Source organism: Cibotium barometz, chromosome 34 (assembly GCF_041138505.1).
Source record: "Cibotium barometz isolate CiBa-2024 chromosome 34, ASM4113850v1, whole genome shotgun sequence".
In the NCBI taxonomy this organism is placed as follows: Eukaryota; Viridiplantae; Streptophyta; class Polypodiopsida; order Cyatheales; family Cibotiaceae; genus Cibotium; species Cibotium barometz.
The window spans coordinates 42,538,012-42,555,312 of record NC_141079.1 but is presented as its reverse complement, the minus strand read 5'-3'; the positions used below and the strand labels follow the sequence as shown (position 1 = coordinate 42,555,312).

The 17,301-nt window shown below is 41.9% G+C and overlaps 1 protein-coding gene across 3 annotated transcripts in view; it reads right to left on the bottom strand.

Moving 5' to 3' along the window:
* Positions 1-10,857, bottom strand: part of LOC147619044 (uncharacterized) — a 105,567-nt gene extending 94,710 nt beyond the window's left edge. For 2 of the 3 annotated variants that reach the window (XR_015262013.1, XM_086774260.1), the window contains exons 1-4: positions 10,707-10,857; positions 7,186-7,234; positions 6,489-6,846; positions 6,181-6,339 (exon numbers count right to left, since the gene is read on the bottom strand). Coding sequence is in view for 2 of the 3 variants with exons in the window: in XM_086774260.1 (XP_086630386.1) it covers positions 6,181-6,339; positions 6,489-6,846; positions 7,186-7,234; positions 10,707-10,807 (667 nt within the window). In the remaining variant the exon portion in view is untranslated. The remainder of the gene's footprint in view (positions 1-6,180; positions 6,340-6,488; positions 6,847-7,185; positions 7,235-10,706) is intronic. The other variant, XM_086774261.1, reaches the window with a different exon arrangement.
* Positions 10,858-17,301: the final 6,444 nt, after the last annotated feature.

Below are 17,301 nucleotides of genomic sequence, written 5' to 3'. Positions count from 1 at the left end.
CGTATGTCAGAAGGTGAAGTATGACCGTCAAAAGACACCAGGGTTACTTTAGCCTTTACCTATTCCAGATAGACCATGGGAGAGCATTGCCATGGATTTTATATTTGATCTTCCGAGGACACAAACGGGGAACGATGGCATTTGGACTATCATATGCAAGTTCAGTAAGCAGGTTCATTTCATTCCCGTGCGTAAGAAGATCAAAGTTGATCACATGGTGAAGTTGTTCATGGCGAACATCTTCAAGTATCATGGCATGCATTCGTCTATCATTAGTGACCGTGATCCACGAATGACGACTTTATTTTGGAGAGGGTTGTTTGACAACATAAGTACAACTCTCAAGTTTTCATCATCGTTTCATCCACACACAGATGGGCAGTCACAAGAGGCTAATTCCACAGTGTTAGATCTTCTCAAGTGTTGTGTCAGAGCACAAGCAACAATGGGAAAAGTATCTTCCTTTGGTGGAGTTCGCTTATAACAACACCATCCATACCTCGATGGACAAGGCACCTTTTGAGATTGTGGAAGGAGGGAAGAAGGTACCACCCATTTTGCACACAAAGGATAAGATCTTTGAGGCTGACCAGGAGAACATAGATGAAGCTTATAAGAGAGTTAAGTTGGCACTCCAAAAGACTCAGCAAAAGCAAAAGAAGGCAACAGACCGTCACAGACGTGCATTAGAGTTTGCATTAGGTGATTGGATTCTTTTGTGATTTGAGAAAGGTAGGATCAAAAAGATGAAGGATAAAGAGCGCTTATTCCCTAAGTTGAGCATGTGCTATTATGGACCTTTTCAAGTTTTGGAAAAGATTGGTGAGGTGGCCTATCGTTTGAAGCTACCAAATCACTGGAGGATTCACAATGCATTTCATGTGAGTCTACTTAAACCTTTCCGTGGGGATGTGCCTCAGGATGTATCAGATGAGGCTCAGCCGGAAGTTGAGGAACTTGATGAGGTTCTTATTCCAAAGCAGATACTGGCACATAAGGAAAGAAAGGTACGTGAAGTTTCTCGTCGCTATCTTGTGAAGTTCAAGAACTATTCACCGATGGATGCGAAGTGGATGGAGGAGGGTGACTTAGCAGATTCACCTCAGGTATTGCAGCTTTATCTCGATGCCTTTGTGTTGGAGCCGACTCTTGCTACAGCTCATTCATGTTCAACAGAGCATGGGTCTGGAGCATTGCCTGATACTCAAGAGGGGAGTAGCACCTCCGCTCCCTTGATACAGACAAGCTCAGATGGCATCTAGAGGTCGCTTGGAGCAGCATTTGCCTCACCGAAGGTACTGAGAGCTGACAGTACATCTGCTTATGGGACTTCTATGATATATGTGTACTAGTCACATTGGATGTTGTGGTTGTGTATGGTTCACAGTAGTATACAACTTGGACTATTACTACACCATTGGTTTGCAGTGAAAGTTGTTACATATGCATGGCTTAGAGAGATTGGGACGCTGATCTTGCCATATTGTACATTTCACTTTTAGTTGGATCACATGGCTGATATCTTACTGTATTGGGCAGCCTTTGTTATCAATGTGGTTCCGCTTTCGATGTCTTGCTGTATCACCAGATTGCAATCGAGGACGCTTGCCATTTTTCAAGAGGGGGGTATATCATGACCCTGTGAAATGGGTGCAGCATAAGTGTGAGCATGGTGGTCGGTGAGCAAGATAAAAATTTTAAGATTCATACTTGGGTGGCCAGACAAAAAGGTAACATGTGTGGACAACCCCAAGTGTGAAGGGGGACCAATGGATTAAAGTTCATAAGGTTTATAACCTTGGGCGGCCCCTAGAAAGTTTTAAAAACCATAAGTGGCCCCTAGGAAAGTTCTAATAACTTTAAGGGCCACTAGGATAATTATGGGGGGGGGACTACTCCACTTTTAGAGTACACGCCTCCCTCTCTCTCTCTCTATCTCTTGCTTTTGGGGAAAAGAGAGCAGTCAGGCAAGAGCTACAGGCGTGGGGCTTTTTCTTTGACTCTTGCTCTTGGAGGGACTGCAGAATTTCGCTGAGGCGCCTTCATCCTTGAGGAGGCTGGCAGGCAGCGCAGGTTGGAGGAGGGATTTTTCTGAAAAAGAAACGCATACAGCAGGCTACAGGGCTGCGCCTCTCTTATGCTTGCTTTGTGGAAGGACGGTATGCGGGCAGCGCAGATTTCAGGGCTGGTTTCATGAGGGGAATCACACAGACTGGCTGCTGTGATGTGCTACAGAACAGGGATATAGGTCTCCTTTCTTTCTCTCCCTCTCTTTAGCTCTTGAAGAACAGGTTGGCTGCTGGCTGCCAAGCATACATGCACCTACAAATTCTCTCTCTGGTTCTCTCTCTCTCTCTTTTGGCTGCAAGACAAGAGGGCAGGACAGAACGGGGCTTTTCCTCGTGTCTTTTCTCTCTTGTGGAAAGCGACATAAAGACTGTAAGTTTCTCTCTCTTTGTGAGCAAGTGGGACTGCAGGTGATGTCTTATGGAGTCTCTCTTTTCACTGGCTCAAGACTGTTCTAGAGTGGTTCTCTCTAGCCCTTTGTGTGAGAGGAAGGGTTTGGCAGTTCAGAGGGTGGAAACAGGACAAGATTGTGGGCTGATTTGGATGAGTTTGTGGACTGTTTTCATGGCTGAGTTTATGGCTATGTGCATGGTTCAGTCAGATGCATATTTAAGGTCTCATGGATGTACAGACTTAGCAGATTAGAGGAGATAACAGTGTGGTGATCTTGGGACACAAGGCTGTGTAACCTCTATGCTAAGAGGTCCTAAGGATTGGCAATTTGGACTTGCAGACATACGAGCCATGGATGGCCATGTTGTAATCATCTAGATCTTTTCCTTTGAAATTGAATAAAGAAATAACGAAAGGGGCGCCAAGCTTTGGGGCCAACAGGTGTCGTTCTCTTTCTTGTTTTGGAGCACTCTAGCTCCTGTTTATTTGTTTATTAGCTGGGCTACAATTGGATTGGGTGATTGCTAGTCTACCGCACTTTGGTTTCTACCAGAGGCCGGTTTCAGCTTCCGACTCAGGAGACCCGAGATGGTGTGTTTCTCTAGTACACATGCAGTTTCCTCCATGTGCTTCCAGCCAAAAGAGGCTTGTGGGCGGGAGAGGGGGCTGATTACAGCTCCACTTACTCGTGCATGGTGACAGTGATTCGGAGTTCCAAGCATTACACATCTGGCAAGACATGGTTATCTTTGGTACAACAGAGATTATGAACTGGATCTGTTCCAAGTTCATTGTTCGAGGCTTTTGGGACGTGATGTGTTCCGTCCACTGTTGGGGATTATGGGCGCGGTGTGTCCAACAGCTCATCATCTATTTTTTGGAGTTCACTGCACACTTGTGTAGGAATTCGTGGCCAAGCAATGTTCCTTGCTGTTCGTGGTGGCATCTTGTTTCGAGGAAATAGGTGGGTGGGTGCTCTCTCCAAGGTAATTCCAGTATTCACGATGCTGGAGAGTACATGGTTGCATCTTCATCGACTTATCTTCTTCCAACTCTTGCACACTAAGAGCTGCAGAGGAGGTGTTAGAATTGTGCATCTCAGTGTTCTGGGGCTTCTACTATTTATCTGACATTTTATTGTATTTCTCCTATTTATTTGTCTTGTGAGCAATCGGCTAGCCCTAGAGGCAGTCGGCCAGCTCACTGATGCACTATATAAGGAGTTCCCCATTATTCACTCCATCATCCAATCCACTTGCACATAGTTCAACATCCAATTGTTGGCCATTGCCATTGTAAAGCTTTATTGCTGTTATAAAAGGTGATCTTGTAGAACTCTCTCTATCTCCTTTGCACTCTCTCATATGTTTACTGTTTATGCTTCCGCATGTGCTATCTCCTTCACAAGGGTATCATCAAAATTGTTGGCATATCTCTAGATGTCCTCCAGTGAGTGAATATGATTCCAAAGAACCTCATTCTGATAATTCGACAAAAGGTTGAACAAGTACAACATGTAAACCATCACATGAGTATTAGATATTGGTAGTACTATACTGTGAGGCCATGCACTTATGCCATGGACACTTTTGTCCCATTGGGTTCTTTCCCATTGCTATCTAGGTGTAAACGAGCACCTTAGCTGAGTCTATAAGCAACCTCATCCACAATTTAGATATGATGTTCATTTTGTACTTTCTTGTTGTACTTGCATCCACAATTTTGGTATGTTACTCATTTCGTACTTTCTCTTTGTACTTGTATTGAGCTTCATCTCTCTCGTTTGAGCTTTGCCAATCTCTCTCACACTCTACACCTTTGTGTTTAATCTTCATTGTGTTCAAGCTTGTTTCCAAGCTTTCCATAGCTTAGCCTTTTGATTGTCATCAAGTGATTACAACTCAGTTTGCGGCTCTTCATTTTGGTGCTGCTTGAAGCTTTCTTTTTCCAGCTTTCATTGAATCTCTGCTCTTGTTAGTGGTTCACTATTTCCAACAGTGAAGGAGGCGATTCAACCTCCTCCAATCGGCTTCAACAGCGATTCCAATAGTCGTGGTGCTATTTGCAGGCGGTTCCGCCAACAGTGCAGTCATCACTTGCAACCGATTCAACAGTCCAGTTGGTCCATTCAATTACTACAAATGATTCATCTCAACGATTCGTCTCAACAGCTGTCAATTGTCTCCGTCAATCATGTATCCACCACTTCACCAGTAAATAAGATCGCCCAAATCTGTAGTCATTTTTGTCTACAATCGTTTTCATTTGCAATCGTTTCACGTTTACAATCGGCCGATTCAACTATAGAATTGTGGGTTTCTCCGATCAACAATCCAACTGGTCAATCGGCTAATTCCACTTGTTTGATCGCTCTATTCCACTTTTCTCGCGACTCCAAAAGTCAGATCATTGAGCGATCCAACTTTCTTTGATCGACCAATTCACTTTTTGGATCAACGATTCAACTTTTTGTGATCGACTGATTCAACTTTTTAGATCGACCGATTCTACTTTCTTGAAAAGCCTAACTCTACCTACTTTCAAGGATCGTCCGATTCTACTTTCTCCTTGGCGATTCTACTCTTTGTGATCGGCCGATTCCACTTTCAAGGATCGTCCGATACTACTACTGATTTTCATCAATTTTCAGATTGTTCATCTTCACTTCAAGCTTACTTTTGGCATCTTTCCTTCTCAAATTCACCACCAGTCAGGTATGGCCAACAACTCTACAAATAATTTGTTTTGGTATTCTTTCCAAAGAGAATAAATTAGATTGGTCGAATTACTCCCTATGGAGTTTTATGGTCAGAAATGTCCTTGTAAAAGGCTTATAGGGACTTATTAGTAGTGCCAAGCCCCCACCCTGGCGCAATTGCTCCTATTAGTCCTCAAAAAGGGTCAGAACCAACAAACCCAGTCTCAAGTCCCTAAAACTACTGCTGACCAAAGAAGATGGGATTCACATGATACTAAAGCTTTGGCATTGATTGCCTTGACAATTAAAAGGTCTGGTGTTGGTGTTCTGCGTATCCGTTCTTGCAAAACATCTAAACTTGCATGGCACACTTTAGAGAATATGTATCAGGCTAAAAATGATGCACGAGTTACTTTTCTCAAAAGACAACTTCAACAGAGAACTGCATGTCCACTGATCTAGAAGCCAAACATACCAATGGAAAGTTCAGGTTATTTCCCAAACTTAACAAAAACCAAACTCACACACACACACACATGGTATCTGGTTGGGCAATTGCATTGCTTTGGATAGATAGAATTAATATATACCAGCTGGCTGCAATTTGGACAAAGACTTCAAAAGAAAATTGCATGTTCACAAAGACAATAGACAAATATACCAATGGAAAGTTCAGGTTATTTCCCAGACTTAACAAAAATTTAACTGCAATCGAGAGTACTATCACTTAGAAACACTGCAGCCTGGTAGCATTCACTAGCATTTTTGTCCTGCCTCCCCCGTGTCCCTCACCCCCCACAACCCCCTATCACTTAGAAACACTGCAGCCTGGTAGCATTCACTAGCATTTTTGTCCTGCCTCCCCTGTGTCCCTCACCCCCCACAACCCCCTATCACGCTAGCATTGACAATGCCCAAGCTGGAACATGCTAAACCCACAGCTGCTTTTGTTATTTGAAACTCCTTAATTCAATGGAATGGGACGTTTCTTTAAAAAACAGTTAAGCAGTTGACTTACTTACCTAGTCCAGATTTGCCACGAACAAGTGACCATAGCGAGGCTTTTGTCTCCATTTTGATAACTGACAATACAACTTTTCCATCGATGCCTTTTAAAGATATTCCTTCTACACGTATAGGTTTAGACCACCCAAGAGACATTGATTGAACATCAGCATGGCCTGTCCAGCAGAAATATTCAGCATCATATCTCAACAAAAACTCTGCATACTGAAAATGCAAGAAAAGCAAAACCTGCTGTTACTCCATCGATTATGTACACTTGAACATGATTAAGAAGTGATTAACCCCTTAAGCTTGCTAACTTGACCTGGAATTGCTTTGTTAACCAAGCCAACAACTGCGCGACGCCCATATTGGGATGACAGAACAGCCGGTGCTCCAGCAACGCCTAGGGATAGTAAAACTACAATGGATAGCAGCACCTTTACAGCATAGATTAGAACTGACTTTGCAAATATTAAAGGAGATTTGAAAGGGCTGTCCATCCTGCTCTGGGATTTTGTGTAGATTTCATGGTTGTTTCTTTGACTTGTACTTCCACTTTCAGATCCATGATCCAGCGAACAGCTGATACACAGCCTCCTGGATATTGTGCTTTGGCAGAACTTGTAATTGGTGACATCAATCTTGCCAAGAACATGAAAAGCATGATTTCTTGAAAGTCCCTGCATAAGTCAGAATTCCATCAAGATACACGAAAAGAATCTCCAATGGGAGGGACCCAGGTTTTGGGGGGATTGCGGGGGGGGGGGGGGGGGGGTGCGGGGGTGGGGGGGGAGAGGGGGGGCTGTGGGCACTGGTGTTGCTTAAGTTTTGGTTTAAACCCAAGCTCATTTTGCAAAAAGACTTTAAAGTACACCATACTCACACAGCTAGCTCATTCAGACCATTTTCTTGCATAACTTGCCCATGAGAAACATATCTATTAAATGATTGCACTTGAAAAATAACTTTTGAGGTGCACATGAATGCCTTCCTCTCGAACAAAGGATTGATTAACCAACCTGAGAGTTCCTCTCTGGGTGACTCTTTGACCTCGGCAATAAGATGATTCTGCTCAATCAAACACAGCACCAGTTTAAGAACTTGAATTCAAACTTCTCTCTAAAGTCCTGCTCCTACGTATACAAAAAGAGAACATCAAATACATCACACTTCAACCCCAAAAGGTCAAAGAAACAAAGCACTGCATGTCCGTAAGAGGATTCATACTACACAGGTGAGTATACCACACTACTTGTAGAAAAACTGTCAGTAAATGAGGACATGTCGAGGTGAGGTGAGGGATATCATTATAGTAAGCGGTGTTGGACTGTCACTTCAATTGCATCCCCTCAGGGGCGGTGCCCTAACACTGCATCATAAGGAACAGCAGGAACCATGCATGTAAAGAGGACCAAGTGTCTGGTGAAAAAGGTTGGGCAAGTGACAAGTGTTTGCATTCCACCCTCAAGTTAGGGGAGCAAGCAGTCAGCTCAACTGGAAAGATCCAATTAAGCATGGGTAGAAGTAAGCCAATAGATAAAGGGAAGAACATGGCTCATACTGGAGCTTTGACAGATCAAACAAATGAGCTGCCGGCCAAGAACGTTGCAGAGATGGTTCTGCACCCCCCCCCCCCCACCTTTTTGCTTCTATACACAACAGCCCAACATCATTTCCACATTTGTCTGCACCTACAAGTGACATGGCAGTCTTAGCATTCATAAGCATTAATCAGATAGCATTCATGAGCATCAAGTATTATCCAGGGCATTTACAGCATATATCACAGCATGAGCATGTGTATGGGACTGTTAACAGTACCTACAGCAGTGCACAAGGCATCAAGATCATTTAGAGCATGTAGCACATCAAGTCATAGCATAGGGAACCAGCCGACAGGGCCTGGTCAGCAGCTGTCAGCAGTACTATGGACATTTATGTCATATGAGTCATGAATGTTCTAGACAAGGCAGCCGACTGCAGTACCTGGCTGACCAGCAGCACATAAGCCATATAAATAGCGTTGCATCATTTCAGTTCGTTCATTCAGAGCATCATCCCATCATCAGCCTACTCCTCAGCGTTTCCAGCGCTGTCCATACAATCTGTGCATGTCCGTGCAGAGTCCATACGGCGTCCATACATGTCCATCCGTCAACCAGCTTCCCAGAGCCTGCTCTTGCACGCACCAATGACAAAAGTGTCCAAAAGCAGCCTAACAATGCTTTTTTAATAGGCCCCGCCTGTTTTGGTATGTCCACCTGCTTTTCCTCCTTTAATATGGGTGCCCATCTAATAAGTTGTCCACATGCTTTAAAACTCTACCGCCCGGTCCATGTGCATAATTTATAAGTTGTCCATGTGCTTTAAAACTATGCCCGGTCCATGTGAATAACTTATGAGTTGTCCGGCTTTAGTTATTATGTGTGAGCCTGGAACCAAAAACTTCCGTAATAAAATATTAAAAGCTGTAAATTAGGTTCAGTACACACTTACCACCTACAAAACTCATAAGATCACTAAGCACTTCTTTAGGACCAAACAGGTGTGCACACACGTGTCCACAAAGGTGCCCAAGCGTCCCTAGCTCCTTGGATAGTCAAAGGCATAAATACTAGGCATTGTCTAATGTCATGTGCACAGGGTGTATCTACCGTGTGCAGCACGCACACAAGACTAGCTTCGAGGCTAGGGGTAGCTTGGAGCTAGGCAGGTTGATTGGAGAGCTAGGCTAGGGAAGGACTGACAGGCGGGCGCCCAAGTGGGGACGCTCGGTGACCGGCCAAGAGCCTATAAAAGGGTGGCCAAGGTCAGTCAATTAGTCAAAGTCTCACGGTCTTTGTGAGAGCTCTACGGTCAAGAGCCTAGATCTAGTGCAGACGTGGACCTGCTTCATGCAGCCAAGGCCGGCAGCAGTCTCAAGGCCCGCGAGGGTAGCTCCGTGGCGGTATGGGCATTGGGACATCATGGAGTAGAGATTGATCGGTGAGCTCGTGGCTCGGTGGGGACAACCAGGTCTTGTGGGTTTTACCCACGGCTGTCATGGTTGGGTGGTGAGTCAAGCCTGCACTCCCTTCACGTTTCATGACTTTGTTTTGCAAGTTTCGAGTTGTGTTTCAGGATTTCTCTACAAGGAGACCCTTGGGGATTGACATCCAGGCAGTACAACAAGTCACACAAATAAAAACAAAAGTCAAGCACACACATGGATGCATAATGCACTTGGAGAACTACTTTTAGGCACCGTCCAGAGATCTCCATCAGACCCTTCCAAGGCCCAACATATCCTCCGGGCCTTGCTGGAGGATCAGAAAATTCTATGCGTCCTAGCCGATGTTCGAAACATCCTCCCACACCCTTGGACTCACATATGGACGCGACCCATATGCTCCATACACATGCTTGGCATTAACATGCCCTACGTGTCCTCCCAAGATTAGCATGCCCCCCCACATCTTTTAATCAGCAATTGAAAGAGATCTAGGTCATGAACACACCCTATGTATCCACACCTAGCTATCTCAATTGATGTCCAATGTCTTCACAAGCTCTCTAGCCTTGCTTCATACAAACCAAGTGACAAACCAAGTGACACTTACGAGCATGTGATTGACAGTTACACTGCCCGCATGTCCATAAAAATTATGAGCAGTAGTTCCACTGCAAACCCAACATGTGCACTGCACAAAATATCATGTCCTAATAGCATTTGCCATCTATGGCTTCCAATCCCTACGCCCACATGACCATTTGCCATTTCTCATTATACCTATTCAAGATACAAATCCAACTCCGCTTCGGGGTAAGCTTTCTCAAAGTTTACTTTACAAAGCCATCAACCTAGCAAATTCAAAACCTGTAGAGAATCCTCATGACATACATGGCAGCTCCATGCATATCCTCTGAAGATACATGCTTGCAAACACACAAATAACACAGCATGTACCATACATGCACCCATGCTGTTTTTACAGCCCATTCAAGTCAAGGAAGATCTATATGAAGCTCTTTAGATCCAGGCTAAGAAAACGTCATTGCACATGTAATCTTTAGCTTAGATAACTGGCGACTCACCGCCGGTCAAAACTGGTGAATCTTTTCTGTATTCATATCCACACTCGTATAGTCACACATTTTCCCTCACAAGAGGGGGGATGTAAGAATAATAGTGGTGTAGGTGCTCACTGGATCTCAACCGTCCTATGACATCTCATGCAAGCAGTTATATCAACCCTCATGTAATCGAACTACAATCTGATCAATACATTATTATCATGCACTGTGTATCTCTCTCTGCGTGTTTTATTCATGTTGGTCTGTAATGCTCTACGCCCTCCAGGGCATTCTTGTTCTGTTTACACTAGAGTCGTGGATTATAAGAAAAGAAGCTAGGATTAACTTGATAAAATGAGAAAACAATGCATCGCCAGACTCCATAACTTAGTCATGATTACAAAAGGACCCATGATTCCAACCATGACTAGTTTATCAGAAGTGTTGCAAGAACCGCCACGATGAGTAGGGTTAAACAGTGGTCTACCTGAAATTGAGAGGCGGTCTCTTCGAACCCAAATTTACTGCCATGGCGGAACTGCTGGTTTTGCACAGTGAAGCCACCATGGGCGAAGAGAGGGAGGCCATCGTGGCCCGTCGGGGGTTATGGCATTCCCTACATGATACAGAGGAACTCCGTTTTGAATTTTGATCCCATTTCCCTGAAGTGACAAGTGGCAAACGTGTTTCACACTGACCGTCGGACACCGTAGCGCTCCGCCCGCCAGCCAATTTTGGGCGTCATCTGGGACCATAGTTGTTTATTATTATAGTAATTATCCTATGAGGACCTTTGCATGATGGTTGCGTAGTCACCCAATGGTTTAACTTAAACTACTTCATGTTTTTTAGGTTGTCTATAATTTGTCAGATAGAGGTCCAATCCATATCTTTGGGCACAAGCACGTGCACCTTGAGAAATCCTTCAATCCAACATAAGTTGCTATGCACACAATAAATCAACGCAAGACATGTTCATTGATGGGCTAAACTTTATTGCATGTAGACTATATTTCTTTCTCTATAATGCATGATGTGATTCACCCAATGCAAAAATGACCTTAAGGCACCATGTGCCGTCAACCATAAAAACAAGTTGCACATGGAAATGGCTTTACTTTTGCATAAAGCAAGGTTTCACTACACTTAGAACCATCCCACCTCAGTTCCATCTTCTAACTAACTCCACAAATGACTAGATTTTGTTACATCAAACCACTACCTACACATGTAAACCCATCCATCCAAGGATCCAATGGAGAGAAGATCGTGTAAAAGTAATTACCCACACTCTATATATAAGGAGCCTATGGAGAGGGGGATGCTACAAAGCTAAATACTCTTATCCATAATATCAAATTCATGTTTTTGCATTTTAATAATGCTTGATAAGACCTCAAAAGTCTTTGACCCTCCTCAAACATTAAGTCCTTTTCAAAACCAAGAAAACGTTGCAAAAGTGCATTCTAGATGCCCCTACCCTAAACATGTGTTAGATAATAATGCTTGGAGTTTGCAACTACTGTACGATATTTTAATGCAAGAATATGATTATATTAGTTTAATTGATGCTTTTTAAGGTTTGGCACTTTTTTCCATGTTATTTAAACCCGATTTCAACCCATGATATAATTGTTGGTCTATTTGCCACGTCAATAAACTCAACCATAATACCTATGTTGAACTATTACATTCATTATAGGGGTATCTTATACATATTGGGTGCAAATGCTAGTACATACTAGGGCAATCTAACATGCATAAAATATGATGCAAGTGTATGCAAGAAAAGACATCAAAGGGTCATAGAGGGCAAGCAAGAAGAGAAGGCAAAGACTTCAAAAATGTGGACCCAAAACAAGGAGGTGGTATCTCAAAGTGAAGCAGCCTGTATACACCTACTTTGCCCTCTTGGAAAATCCTGTTGGAAGACACCTGATGTAAAATTTGGAAGAGAAAAGAGTACATGGAGGAACAGACTCCAAAAGGGTTTTAACTGAGCCAATTTTGCAGGCCAGCAGCAATTGGGATTCATATTAGATGTATGAATGTTCTTTTGTATTTGAAGATAGGATGTGGGATAAAATATGTAAATGGTTGAATACTGTGCAGTCTGTTTAGTTTTGAAATCATCAGTTGTATATGGGTAGCTTTTGAGAGATGAACGGATGGTCATGATGTAATAGCCCTTATATAATATAATATCTATTTCTATAAAAAAACCCAATTTCAATACTGCTCAATAAAGACTCTCAAATAAAAACTGTACTTTTTTATTTCTATCGGTTTCCTTTTTTTAGATTCATATAGCACCACTTACATATATATTAGCCCAAGTACATATGTAGTCATATGTACTTGTAATGATTATTTTTATCTTTATCTTTTTCATTCTTTGCTATATAAGAAGCCCATTGTTTGAATAAATGTATATATTATTGAATCCATTTCATAATTTTGTGAAGTGTGTGTGTCTATGCATAGCATACTTTTGTGGGAATCAAATTTTAAATTTGTGAAGGGGTTAATGTCTCCACATGTAGTTGAAACTACATTATTGTTGTAGTAGTTCTTAGGAAAGTCCCAAGGCAATCCCTTTCGCCTAGCCATTCCTTTCTCTTATGATGTCAACAAGGTTTTATAGATCCCCTTTGAATCTCTTTTTTGACACGGGACAATACCAGGGAATTACTACAAGTACTCTACTCCTAATATCTTCTCCAACTTTATCATAAGCTATGGTGAGTTATGTGCCACCTACAAAAGTATTTCTGTGGTGAGAAACTCTTTTAGGTGGAGCATGTGGCCTATGTGTCATCATAATATATGTGACTCTTGGTTGGGCTGACCAGTCGCATCTCCTATCTCTAGTAGATGCACATCCGAGTGACATTGTGGTGCCTTCAATGTTGGTGCATGCACCTCTCATGTGGTGCGCTTTCGTTTCTCAATGGTCCACCAAATGCTCCGAGATGGTCCAATGGAAGAGTCCAGGTTTGGGTTGATCGAGTGTGGCACCCTAGGATGGTCTGGATAGAACAGTCCAGTGTCAGTACCCTTAGTGGCTACAAAGAAAAAGTTTTTCCTTATATGGTGATCTCTTTGGTCCAATGAGCGAGATTTCTTCTTATATGTAGATTGTTTGAATGTATCTCATGATAGTAGTCAAATGTGTTCTTCTTTGGAAACGGTGGAAATGCTTCATAATGATTAATGTGATGTTCTTTATTATGTTCTTAAGAATGAAGTGCAATTTAGTGATGATAATATTTATGCATATTCACTTAAGAATACGTGTATTTCTAGATTTAGAAAGTTCATTCTTTGCTAGTTATTTTTCCCACAACATGGAGTTAATGCTATTCAACTGCTAGGGCTATGACTTTAACTCTGTTATTTAGTTCTTCTTGAGAGATTGGTTAGTTCGAAATGTGTTGACCTTCAAAGTGTTGATTCTCCTTAAGGGAAACTCTTCTGAGATTATGTCTGAAAATTTCAACTGCCAAAGGATGTGTTTCCAAAGGAACTACCACATGGTGGTTTAGTTTACTGCTTGTGAGGGTGCATATCATAAGATTGAGCTTATACCTACGGCACAACTAGTGTTTAGGCATCCTCATAGGTTGAGTCAATCTAAGGAGGATGAAGTTGCTATAGATGGGGCATGTGAGGCCTAGCAAGTCACCCTGGGGAGAGCACTAGTTCTTCTATGTGGGATAAGAAGGACAAGACAAAAATAATGTGAGGATTACAAGGGTCTTAGAAAATCACTATTAAGAATAAATGTCATTTTCCAATTATGAATGACATTGATACTTCATGAAGATTGGTTTAAGAATAGGTAACCCATCAAATTAGGATATTTGAGACTGGTTTTAAAACCATTTATGGGCCTTATAAGTTCTTGGTTTTACCATTTAACTCACAAATACACTAGCTAATTTCCAACATATGTGATGAAGAAATTTTTTGTCCATATCTAGGAAAGTTTGTGATAGTATTTTTGGATGACATCCTCATGTATAGTAGAACCCTTGGAACATACTCATCATATAAGAAATGTGTTAGATATTCTCAGAAAAGAAGTTATTTTCTAAAGACAGAAAGTGTGATTTCTTTAAGCAAGAGTTGCTGTACTTAGGGCACGTTATTACCATTAACTTTATCCACATTAATTATGAGAGAAGATCATAAAAGTGTGTGAGTGGCCAATATTAGGGACCATCACCCAGGTCAAATCCTTTTTGGGATTTGTAAACTTCTTCCAGAGACATTTATCTAGAATTATGCAAAGAATACATTATTTCTTTTGAATATTTCTACAGGGGTTGACCAATTCAAGGATAATAAGTGTAAGCCTATGGAGGAATGGACTTAGACGCTAGAAAAATGTTCAATGAGTTGAAACATGAAGCTACCATAGGTCCTATGCTCTAAATTCTGGATCCAAGTAAACCTTTCGTGGTTGAAATGGATGCAAGTGCTATTAGAGCACAATTGTTCTTGGATGGTGTTCTAGGATGGTAGGCCACTTGCTTTTAAGGATAAAAAGTTGACTCACCCACATCTCAAGTGGCCAAACACATGAAAAGAGCTTTATGTTGTGCTCATTTGTTTATTGAAAAGCTATGTAGCCTTTGGATTGCCAATTGATATTGTCAATGATTGAGATTCAAAGTTTAATGGACATTTCTAGCAAGAGGTGTTCAAGAAATTGGACACAAAGCTAAGTATAGCCTCATTTGTTTATTGAAAAGCTATGTAGCCTTTGGATTGTCAATTGATATTGTCAGTGATTGAGATTCAAAGTTTAATGGACATTTCTAGCAAGAGGTGTTCAAGAAATTGGACACAAAGCTAATTATAGCCTCAACTAATCATCCTAATAAGTATGATGGGTAAATAGAGCATGTGAATTTGACATCAAGAATATGTTGCATGCAATATGTCTCTGTGAGACACTCAGATGATTGGGAAAGAGTATCTTCCATTATTACAGCTTGCTTACAATAGTGCTAAGCATTTTGGTGGTAATGTATACCTATTAGCCTAGGGACTCATGGATGATTAGCTTAGAGACATTCCAAATTGGTGATGTTGTGCAGTTGATTACTTAAAACAATAGTAAGAGATGCTATAGTTTGCAAGGGGGAGAGCATAAACAACACGCATGACAGAGCGTAATTTTATGCTAATAAAAAACGATCAGCTAGATTCATCTTGGAAGAAATCCAACGGTTTTACTTATGAATCTCAAAAGACTCTCACATGTAATGCAAAGTGGAAAAGTCTATAAGTTTTCTTTGAGATATTCTAGACCTTATTTGAGCTTAAAAAAGATTAATGAGGTTCCTTACAAATTTTGCATCTCTCGGGGTTGGAGTACATGTGTATCTTGTGTTTCATGTTAGTCAATTAAAAGGGGTGTTGGGTGTAGGAGATAACGTGGTTTCCAATTAGGAGCTTACGAGACTCGAGGATCTATCTTTCTGAGCTAGTGTCTATTGGCAGATCATAGGGATTGCACTTACAGGAAGAATTATTCCCGAGTGGTTGATTAGATGGAGGAATCGTGCGAATGGAGAAGATATTGCTTCACTCCGATGCTAGTATTTGGATTTTCTATCCTATGCTTCCTCTCATATATTAGGGGGAGAATGTTATGTCCCATGCTTGCACATAATGAGGCCAGTGTTTAGAGATCAATCAGACACATTTATATAGTAGTGTGAACTAATTATTAGGCTATATAGTTGGGTTCATGCTTCATTTATAAGAGAGTTCTTATGAGGAACTCTACCTTGGGAGAGGGGCCTCCCAAGGGACGCATCTTGTGTTAGCCCACTCGTTTGCCATGCCAATAATAGTCGTGAGGACTGGGGGTGCATGGTATGGGATGCACATGCCTTGAGGGTATGGGCTTGCCTGGGTTATGTTAGTCTCTAGCTCTAGGGGTTGGCTTACCATTGCACGTGGTTTGAAACCTATGGTTAGGTGGCCGAACCCCTTTATGTTCCCTTGTTTGTTTATAGGTGGCTCGAATGTGCTTCTTTGGGGTTGGCTTACCATTGCATGTGGTTTGAAACCTATGGTTAGGTGGCCAAACCCCTTTATGTTCCTTGTTTGTTTATAGTGGCTTGGATGTGCTCTTGAGAAATCATCAACTATGTGAGTATTGATCTTGGGCAGACACAAGTGTTTTAATATGCTACTTAGTTTCTAGGGGAGTAGGCACAAGCTAGAAAGGGGTAATTCTAACATGGTCAACATTGTTAACCAACTTGGACCAACAATTCCATGTGGAAAAAAATTAAGGTAAAGCTAGAAAATTAATTCAAGTTAATGACATCACTTTTGCATGCAAAAAATGACTGATTACTTTGCATTTAAAAGTTTACTTAATGCTAGTACATAAAACCCATAAATTAGAGCTTGAGATAGCTCAAAGTTATGCATGGAAATGTGCCTACGATCTTGGTATTCCTACCCTTGGTAAAAATGTTGGAGGCCCGGCCTCCCTAACTAGCTAACCCTCCTGACCCAAAACCTCTTTCCACAGTGTTAGGTCGAGTAACTATCAAGCTTCCCACTTTTAGAGGATCGAACCACCACTAAAGATGTAGATAACCACATCTGGCAGTTTATTTCTATGTGCAAGAGCCAAGGTCTTAAGTAGGAGAATGCCTTCTGGTACTTTTTTTGTCCACTCTACTATGCAGACAAATGGTTTCGTCAGTTCTCAACTTACCACTTTGTGGGCTGGGCCACCCCACCTCGAAGAGAGTATTCTTTTGCACCTTCCAACCTAGTAATTATGAGGACTGCCTTCTCTAGGAGCTAGGGAAATTACAACTACTACCAGAGGAGAGTGTGTCAGAACTCATGACATGAACTACAGTTCTAGTGATCCACCTACCAACTTACTTGGTGACTTCTCATGGTGTATTGAGGGTGAGATAGGCCTTACCCAAGACCACCCAACAGAAGATTTGAGAGAGTTGGCCATCACTAATCACCTTGTTGTAATTCCATGAACTAGCCTCCTAGCTAGAAAATACACATCTCATGTTTGAGTGTGATGT